The sequence below is a fragment of the Elephantulus edwardii genome, unplaced genomic scaffold (genome assembly GCF_000299155.1).
Source record: "Elephantulus edwardii isolate Elephantulus edwardi_28Jun2011 unplaced genomic scaffold, EleEdw1.0 scaffold00086, whole genome shotgun sequence".
Lineage (NCBI taxonomy): Eukaryota > Metazoa > Chordata > Mammalia > Macroscelidea > Macroscelididae > Elephantulus > Elephantulus edwardii.
In genome coordinates, this window is record NW_006399836.1 from 6978153 (window position 1) to 6988400 (window position 10248).

Here is a 10248-nt window from a genome sequence, read left to right on the forward strand (position 1 = left end):
TCTGTGTCAGGAAGGTTGTGGGGGGGCACCAGGAGTGACTACAGTTTTGCTAGTATTTTACAGAGGAGGCTCAGAGTTGGGACAGCCAGAGCCTCAGTTTCCTCATCTGTGAAATGGGGAGGTAATAACCCCCCTGCTCAAGCAAGATGCCAGCAGGAAAGAAGCAGAAAGATAGGAGTTCAGTGGTTGCCCTGGACAAGACCAGGACAGGACCTGCCCAAGAGGAGCTGTGGCCTGGCATCTGCACAGCACAGCACCCAAAGGCCAGGCTTTGCTCCATGGGACCAGGCGAGGCCACTTGGAGTTGCCTGGTCATCAAAGGCTGTTTGCAGGAGGGACAAGCCTGCCCAAGGCCTTCCTCCACGGCTCCTGGCACTCCTGGTCCTGCTTGAGTATCTCACTGTGGCCTTTATACATGTCCTCAAATGGTTTACAGTCCTCCCAAGTCTCCCCTAGTGTCTCCTCCCCGAGATCCACTCCCTCTCTGCATAACACACACACCTCAGCTGCCTCTTAGGCCCAAACCTTTCCCACACCATGCCCTCTGCTGTAAAATCTGCTCTACAGGCCACCTCCTCCAGGAAGGCTCTCCTGATTGCACATCAGGCCATCGACCTCTGAGCCCTGGTTCTCTGTGCTCCTCGGTCCATCATGTTGCATTGACTGGTTTGGTTCAGACCTTGTTCCTGTTGGACCTTGAGTTACTAGAGAGCAGCCACCACCTGGATTTACTTCCAGGGGCTTTGTCTATACTGCAAAGTCCACAGTCGCAGACACAGCAGATACAGCAAACTGCCACAGCAGAGAGAAACTTCTAGGCTCTGACTACATGTCTGCTCCTTGCAAAGGCCCTGGGTTCAGTCCTACATCCTGTGCCCAGAGAGCCCGCCTGGCACCTTGTAATGAAAGCAGCGTTGGATGGGCTGGGACAGGGATAGGCCGTGCAGCTTGAAGCACAAGTAGGCGTCCCTCGCGTGGTAGGGTCGTGTGCGCCGCCGCCGCTGCCTCTGGTTGTTAAATTGTGAGTAGAAAATCTCTCTTGTTAGCAGATCCATTGTGTTACTGTGTAATAGGAAGGGGGGGGGAAATAAGATTCAGAGAGTGCCCTCAGGGGTCCCTCCAGGCTCCTGTCACTCCTGGTTCCCCTGGGTGAGGTCAGGATGGTCCTTTCTTTCTTTGTTGGCTGAGATTACTGGGGAGGGTTTCACGAGGGCACTAAGGGCTGGCTGAGTTTCACCTCGCTGCTTCCCGTGGGTACAAAACTGGATTGATACACCACTCATTCCACCCTTAAAACCATTTCTAACACCGTTTCTTTTTTTTTTCTATAATTATATTTTATTAATTTTCATAAACATTTACAGAGATTTTGGGTTTCCATTCATTCATTGTTGCACTATTCTCTCTATCCTCCTCCCAGTTTGTTCTTGTCCAAATGCCACAGTGCTTGTCAAAGCCAGTTCTGATTAATCTTCTTTGTCAGTGTGTCCTTTGCCATTCCCTATCACTCCTCCCTGAGAGAGACTTCACACTGAGTCATAAGGAAAAGGGGAGGGCGTATTCTCTTAGCTACTTCCTGCTGAAAAGGGACGCTGTGGGTTTCAGGGTGAAGATCTTCTCTTACTACTCTAAAGGGCCCCTTTGGCAGTAGGAAACACATAGACTATTATGGAGATTGATTTTGGAATTTGGATGCACTCTTATTGATTGTTCTAACACCGTTTCTAAGCAAGACCCAAATCTATGGCTCTCAAGTTGGAAGCGGCTCCTGGCCGACCTCTGATCGGCTTCCGGAGCTGTAAGCTACACAGGAGGAGACCACACACCTTTCTCCTGTGGAGCAGCTCGTGGGGTCAAGCTGTCACAGAGGCTTGGCTTTGGGCTTAGCGTGGTCCCTCCTTATGGACTGCAAACCAGAGCTCTCGTTAACATAGTAGTTGTTGCTGTGTGCTGTCCAGTCAGAACCGACCCACTGCTGACCCTCCAATGGGTTTTCAGGGGCAGTAAATCACACGAGAGGAGATAAGCCATCTTTGTCTCGAGAAGTAGCTGAGGGACTTGAACACATGCCTTTGGGTTGGCAGAGCAGTTCCTTACCACGAAGCCACCGGAGCTCCAGTGCAGTCAGAGTGCTCCTTGGAGGCAGGGATGGTGAAGCTTCGTCTCCCATACTTTGGGCATGCTGTTAGGAGAGTCTATTCCTTGGAAAGTGACATCATGCTTGGAAAGGCAGAGGGTCAGCGAAAGAGAGGAAGACCCTCAGTGAGAAGGGTTGACACAGTGACTGCAGCAGTGGGCTTGAGTGTGTCAGAGATGATGGAGACGGCACAGGAGAGGACAGGGTTCAGATCTATTGCTCAGGGTCAGAGTCATGGTCACCTTGACAGCAACTAACAACAACAGCAACAATTAACAAAACCGCTTGTTTGATTCCTGATAACCACAACACTATTTAGAAAACACTCATTTATGTTTCTCAAAGGTTTGCTTGAATACTAAAAAGTCTCAGGATTTGGGAGACCATTCAGTCTTTGATAAATTAGGATGCTCTAGGCTAATCTATTTGAAATGACAGACAATAGACAATACCTGTTTTTGACTCGGCCCATCACTCATCTACCTGTGAGCTTAGTGTTGTTAGGTGCCATTGAGTCAAATACGGCTCACAGCGACCCTGTGAACAATTGGTCGAGCCTCGTCCGGTCCTGTGCCATCCTTACCGTCTCACCGTCTCCGACACACTTGAACCCATTGCTGCAGTCACCGAGTCAATTCACTAGCTGAAGGTCTTCCTCTCTTTTGCCAGCCCTCTACTTTTCCAGCCATGATGTCCCTCCCCAAGAAATAGCCTTTCCTAGCAACACGCCCAAAGTATGTGAGGCAAAGCTTCACCATCTCTGCCTCCAAGGAGCACTCTGGATGCACCTCCTGCCGGACACATGTTTGCTCTTTTGGCCATCCATGAGATTTAGCACCCTCCACCAATACTACAGTTCAAAGGCATCAATTCTTCTTCTGTCATTTTTAGTCATGGTCCAGCTCTCAGATTCATAGCAAGTGATTGAAAAGACCATGACCTGACTCAGGTGCACCTTAGTCCTCAAACTAACATCCTTGCTCCTCAATAATTTTGAGAGGTGTCTGAACACAGACTTTCCCATTGTAGTATGTATCCTGATCTCTGAATGCTGGCACCAAGTGTATTATCGATTGTGGACCCATGTAAGATCAGGTCAATGACAATTTCTATCTTTTCTCCATCTATCATGATGTTGCCTATTGGTCCAGTGGTGAGAATTTTTGTTTTCTTGACATAGAGATGTAATCCATATTGAAGACTGTAGACTTTGATTTTCTGCAGCAAGTGCTTCAAATTCCTTCTCATTTTCAACCCTCAAGGTATGTCATCTGCATAACACAGGTTATTGATGAGTCTTCCTCCAATCTTGATGTCACATTCTCCTTCACAGAGTCCAGCTTTTAACAATTTGCTCATCAGACAGATTGAGAAGGTATAGTGAAAGATACAACCCTGAGGCCTACTATCCTTGGTTTTAAAGCATGTCATGTTTCCTTGCTCTGTTCTCACAACAGCCTTTTGGTCTAGGAATAGGTTTTGTATGAGGACAATTAAGTGCTCTGGGATTCCCAGTCTTCTCAATGTTAGCCATGCTTTGTTATGGTCCATACAGTCAAATTATACTGACTTGTGTGTTGCTATGTGGATAGAAGCTGTGTTATTGGTTTTTGAAGTATCAGTTGAGCCCTCTATGGTTGAACAGTTTAACTGGAGCTTCCAGACTAAGAGACCAGGAAGAAAGGCCTGGCGATCCACTTCTCAAAATTAGCCCACAGAAGCCTTACATGTCACACAGAACAGCATCTCACTTGCTTTCTCTGGACTTGTTGTTTGGTGCCATCGAGTCGACGATGACTCATAGTGACCCCGCGAACAACGGATCCGAACCTTGTCCACTCCTGCACCAAGCTCATGATCTCTGATGTGCTCGATTCCATTGCTCTTCCAGACAGGAAGGGAGACTGGACAGCCATGCTGGCCTTCCTGAGGGTCAGCATGCTCCTACTGAGGCCTGGCGGTCCCTCGAGGAGACACATCACTGTGAGCCGCTGGGTCCAGGCAGAATGGCGGTGTGCTGGGAAAAGGACACTCACTGCCATAGAGGGAACGTCAGGGAGGTCAGTGTGGCCCTTGGGGCTGGCCTTCAGCTCTGTCCAAATCCTGAGGAGGAGGAGCCCTTCTGGCCTGGCCACTCTGACTTACTGGTTTTGATGGTCGAGTCAGTTACACATCGTGGTTCGCAGACAATCTGGGTTCTCACTGTCTCCCTTCTTGGAGGAAAGGAGCCCAGAGAAGGTGAGGCAGACTTGGAGCAGCTGAGAACCCTGGTTCTGGCCTTGCTCCTGTATTCAGAGACCTTTCTAGTAGCAATGGGGGGGGGGTTCTGAGGACAGTGGTTAAGGGAGGGGCAGCAGCTGGCATCCTCCCAGCATGCTCCCCGGAATGATCTTACGGATTTTTCCACACTTAATACTTTCCTTCTGTTTCATCTGTGTCTGCCTGCTTGGGGTCACAGCCTATTAGGCTGAGTTCTGGCTGCATCTTGGTGTTAGCTGGGGGATGGCAGTGGGTGACTGTCCCCAGAGCCCTGCCTGGTACCTTTGAACCTCATTAGCTTCCTCTTTCTCCTCGTTCTCACTATATTTGTTTTTGGGGTCAAAAAAGCTCATTTCCTATTTGCATGCTGTCCCCGCTGCCCTCTTACTGCTCTGTCTGAAGTAGGGGTGGGGGGTGGGCAGGGTCCTTTCAACTTCCTACTCTGCAGTTCAGGAAATCAAAGATGTGTTGTATTAGGCAAGGCTGCAGTCAGGGACCTCTCCAAAGTGCTGAAGAGTAAGGTTGTCAGCCTAAAGACTAAGGTGGTATCTGATCCAAGTCACGACCTTTTAATTTACTTGAACATCTATGAATCTGAGAGTTGGACAATGAATAAAGATAACAGAAGAACTGATGCCTATGAGTTAAGATCTTGGAGAAGAGCACTAAATATCCCATCGACAGCCAAGAGAACCAACGGATAGTTCTTGGAGAGGGTGCAGCCAGGATGCTCCTTAGAGGAAAGGATGGTTAAACTTAGTCTCTCATACTTTGGGCATGTTATTAGGAGGGACGTGTCCCTGGAGGAAGACACCGTGCTTGGAAAAGTGGAGCATCAGCAAGGGAAGGAAAACCCCTCAACGAGATGGATTGGCACAGTGAATATAACAAGGCACTCTGGCGTGGCACAGATGAGAAGGGCGGCACAGGACAGGACAGAGTTCAGATCTGTCACTCCTCGGGCGGCTAGTGTCATACTTGAATTGATGGCAACTGAAAACAAGTTTGTAGTTTGAGAAAGATCCAATGATCTCAGGTTTCATTTAACCCAAGTCTACTTTTTTCTAAAAAATTGTTTAAAGGGTAACATAGCTATTTAAGTTTCCATTCTCTCACTCTCCACCCACATCCTTAAGCCCTATCCCATCCCAGCGCCACAAGACTAGGAGCATTTTGGGAATGGGATAAAGAAAAAGCCAAGGTAAGGGTGCAGTGTTGATGATGGACAGAGTGGAGGAGGGCAGGGTGGGGTCAAAGAGTGTAAGAAGGTTCTAGAATGGCTGGCATGTGTCAAGGCCAGAGCAGGGATCCTCTAGAAGATGACACACAGTTGGGGGCCCTAAGTCCTTCCTCATTTGCTCCTCTCAGTCATTCCCAGGGGTCCTATTTGCTGAAGATGCCCTATGTCTCTATGGAGGTTTCTCTAATGTTCCCAGAGTTCCCTGCTTAGACAGGTCCCACACTTGGCTTTCAGTTTAACAGTGAGATTTGGTTCATTGATGGAGTGGAAAGAGCCAGGCCTGGGCTCTGTGAGACCCTGGGAGTTGAGGTGTCAGGAATAAGAAAGGGGGCCCCCTCCAAGTAACAGAGAGCAGAGAGACCTGGGGAGAAAGAGTCAGGGGTCAAGAGAGCAAGAGTGGTGAGCTCCACTGAGGACAGGGTTAGGAAGGAGGTCAACATGGTCAGAGACGGGAATGGGTACGAGATGCAGATGAGAAGGACCAAGGCCCAGAGGATGCCCCTCACCTGCGAATGCGTGTGAGCTCAGTGTTCCAGTACTTGCAGTTTTCATTCAGATCCCTCCAAAGCTGGAAGGGTTGTCCCCCATGGGCCACAAAGTTTTCCCAACAGTTTTCAAAGTCTGTGATAGAAAGACAACCACGATACATACCATCGCTGCAGAGCCCTGGAGGCAGTGGTCTGTTCTTAGACGCTCATAGAATGGGTGAGGGTCGATACACATCTGCCTCCACAGGAGAAACTGGCTGTGCCCCTACGTGGGTCCCTATAAAGGTCTGAGTTAAAAGAACCCGCTCCCGGCAGGCCTGTGGCCTTCACCCTCTGCTCCTGGCCCCCCCTGGCATGTCCCCACGCTCACTGCAATCCTCTAGGTTTCACCAAGGCCAGTAAAGGTCTCCCATACAGGTTTGAAAATCTGAGGTATAAAAACACCAAAAAAACTATTTCCATGGAGTCTGGATAGCACCACAGTTAAAGGTTAGCTGCTAACAGAAAGGTCAGCTATTCAAATCTCTCAGAGAGAAGGAGGTGGTGGTTGATTTTACAGCCTCAGGAATCCCTCGGGGCAGTTCTGGACAACGGCTGGGGAGGTCTGAGAGGACCTTCCTGACTGGCCTCGCCTGTCAGAGCCACCCTTTCATCCCGGTTGACAGCAGCCCTATCCCTCTGTTGTCCTCCCCCCGCCCCCATCCCTGCCGGCAGCCCCACAGCGCCTCTCACCTTGGAGGCTCATGATTTCGATCGAGGCCCCGGCCTGCCACAGCCTGTGGAGGCCGCAGTGGATCTCGGGCTTCCGGGAGTAATAAACGCGGGCCACAAAGATGTGCAGGCTCAGGTTGTCGTGTTGCCGCAGGAAGTCAGCCACCTGGATTGCGCACTCGCAGCAGGGGCTCCAGGAAAGGTACCAGGTGATCAGGTAGCGCTCTTGCTGGGGCCACTCCCGGGACCACCAACGGAGGAGGAAGAGCAGTTCCGAGTGGAGTCTGGTCTCATGGACCTGGGCACAGAAGCAGAGGCAGGGAGAGGAGGCGGGCATGAGAGGACGAGGAGAAAGGACCCAGCAGGAGCCCCTAGGGTGGGGTGGGGGGAAAAGAGGCGTTGCATTCATCCACTCCTCCTTCCTTCTTCCTCTATTTGCTCCTCCCTTCCCCATGCATTAAGGAACCCCAGCGGTACAGTTCATTACTATGCAGGGTGTATGGCTGCTAACCAGAAGGTCAGCAGTTCACATCCACCAGGTGCTCCTCAGAAGATGAGCCATCTCCTCTTGAACCCTGACGGAGGGTCACGGTGCAAGATCTTTGGCATTGGAGTTCAACTTGGCTTTCCTCACCTCATTCACAAACTCACCCATGAATTCTCTCATTCATTCATTCAACAAGCATTCTGAGCACCCATGTCCCCCTAGAAGCTTTTTATTCTTTTTCAGATTCTTAGCTGGCTTGGCTTCTGCCTACGGTGACTGTAACCTGGTGGACACCTGGTTTTGAAAGATTCCACAGAACAGGAAGGGAGGGTAGGGCTGAGCTTCTCTGTTCACCCCGAAGCACAGGTATGCTTTCTTCTGCTTCTTATAGTGGTTATAAAATGTGGTGCAGAATGTCTTTGGATCCAATCTGTCCATTGGATTTCTGTGGGCAGAAGGGAGAGAAAGCTTAATCTGTAGTCAACCTGAACCCAGCTAGGAGCTGTGCCGTGGACCCCAGAGGCTCTTCTTCCCTGCAGGTTATGGTGGGGGGGGGACCGTGAGAGAGGAGAATGTGACGCTAGCGGGGTGGCACACATGAAGGACTTCTTACTTGGGGCCCCACTGTTGGTCTCTCAATACACCCCTGCCACCCACACTCCAGTTTCTCTCACCGTTCATCCCCAACTCATTAGAAAAGTATAAAAGAGGAAGAAAAGTCCCTCCACCATGCAACAATGTTGCTGTGTTGTTAGGTGCCGTCAAGTCAAATATGACTCATAGCAATCCTATGAACAGTGGATCTGACCCTGTTCTGTCCTGCGCCATCCTCACACTTCTTGACTCACAAGAGCCCATTGCAGCAGTCGCCATGCCAATCCACCCGGTTGAGGGTCTTCCTCTCCTTCAATGACCCTCCACCCTTGCCAGCATCATGTCCTTCTCTAAGGAATAGGCCATCCTAGCAACACATCCAAAGTATGTGAGGCAAAGCCTCATCATCATTGCTTCCAAAGCACACTCTGGTTGCACCCTCTCTAAGATGTACCAGGTTGGTTTTTTGGACTGTCCATAGAATGTTCAGTGTCTTCTTATGTCATCCCTATTCATTGTCCAGCAACAACATTTTGGTCCCATTCTTACAAAGTTTCTTGTCTATGCATGCATTTCTTTGTTTTTTTAAAGTTTGGCGAACATCTATATTACAGAGCTCCAGAGGTGAAATAACTCTTGTAAGCGCACACTTGGCCATTATATCACCAAACCCAAGCTCACTTCCATCAAGTTGATACTGACGCACTTACCCCCCCATTACCCAGTCACTGTGTCAGTCATTTCCTCTAGGTCTTCCTCTGCTGCACTGTTCCTACACTCTTCTGAACATGATGTCCTTCTTCAAGGACTGATGCCTCCTGGCCACATGCCTAAAGTATGTGAGATGGAGCTTCAAAATCCTAGTCTCCAAGGAGCAACGTGGTTTCAACCTCTCCAGGAAAGACAGGTTTATTCTTTTGGCAGTCCATGGTATGTTCAACACTCTTCTTCAGCACCATAACTCAAAGGCATCAATTCTTCTGTCATCCTTAGTCATCATCCAGCTCTCTGATGCAAGTAATCACAAAGACCATGGCCTGGATCAGGCACACCTCAGTCTCTGGACTGACATCATTTCTTCTTGGTACTCTGGGAAGATCCCTGACAGCAGATTTATCTAATGCAATTCGTCTCAGTTAATAAGGAGTGGGGGAGGAACTTGTGACCTAGAGGAATAAAAACTCTTGAACTGTGGAAAGTGCCCCCGTCTGATTGTTTGTCTGGCTGGGTTTGGGGCCTGATTTTGTAAAATTGTTTAAGAAGCCTCCCTATTGCTAAGGACTTTTGCTTGGATTTCAGGAAAGCTTGTCTGGCCAATATCCTGGGTAACTTATGGATAAACTCTTATGTGATAAGGTGGCCAGAAGGCACCATCTTCAGGTGGGAACAGGGCAGGGACGAGGTGGTGGTGTGTGGGCTGTGGTCAGGCGATCACACTGACTCACCAGTCCTCAAGAGTTGCTGAGATAGTGCCCTGAGGACTGATGGAAATTTTCACATCAGCGGATGTGCTGGGCACCTTCTGAATACAACTTTCTGTTTCCGTTTGAGGTAGTTTTGGGTGTTAGAGCTTCAATTCTGAACCAGCTGGTCTGTGGAATGTTGAGTTCCACAGCGGAGTCCTAACTGCATTTCGAGTCTTGGCTTGGTTTCAGACATCATTTGAGTTCTTTTTGGACCAGCAAACCAGACCTGTGGCTTTGCCCTTCACCTGCTGAGTCTAGGCAGGCTTCCTTTGAGCTTAGAGCTTGACAGTAGAACCAAGGAACTTGTCTGGGCATGTTCTGAATGACACCCAAGTCAGGGGGGCAGGAACCTCAGAAGCAAGCTTTTTAGCTTTTTTAACCCAAAATTGTGTGTGTATCCCAGTCAAGGTCTATTTCCTCCATGGTTCTACCTGGTGACAAATGCTGCTGGTACGCAGGACCCTGTGCCAATCTCTCTAGGCAGCCTGTGTCAGTATGATCGATTCCCTGAGTAAAGCTGATTTCCTAGCTGGGAATGGTGTCTTCCAGCCCTCTTATCCCATATGAGTTGGCTGATTAAAATTATCTGGAGTATGGCCTTGATGAGTTTTCCTGAAATCCAATCCAAACTCAGTTTGGTGAGAGTGAGTCTTCATTAAGTGATTCGCAAAATCAGGCCCCCAAGTCCAGACAAAGAGGAGGCTGACTGCCTTCCACAGTCCACCAAGGGTTTTTATCCTCCTAGGTCACTAGAAAGGCTCCCCAAATTCCTCATTAGCTGACTACTCTGGGAGGGTGCCCAATCTCCTCCTGAGTGATTAACTGCCCCTGAAAACCCACTGGAGGGTCAGCTAGGGGTTGGTTCC

At 49.4% G+C, this 10248-nt stretch overlaps 1 protein-coding gene across 1 annotated transcript in view; it reads right to left on the reverse strand.

The window, feature by feature from the left end:
• LOC102850873 (DNA dC->dU-editing enzyme APOBEC3-like) overlaps positions 1 to 7490 on the reverse strand; it is a 14572-nt gene extending 7082 nt beyond the window's left edge. Inside the window, exons 1-4 of the mRNA XM_006890196.1 lie at positions 7470 to 7490; positions 6857 to 7133; positions 6143 to 6257; positions 897 to 1062 (exon numbers count right to left, since the gene is read on the reverse strand). Coding sequence (XP_006890258.1) covers positions 897 to 1062; positions 6143 to 6257; positions 6857 to 7133; positions 7470 to 7490 — 579 coding nt within the window. The remainder of the gene's footprint in view (positions 1 to 896; positions 1063 to 6142; positions 6258 to 6856; positions 7134 to 7469) is intronic.
• Positions 7491 to 10248: the final 2758 nt, after the last annotated feature.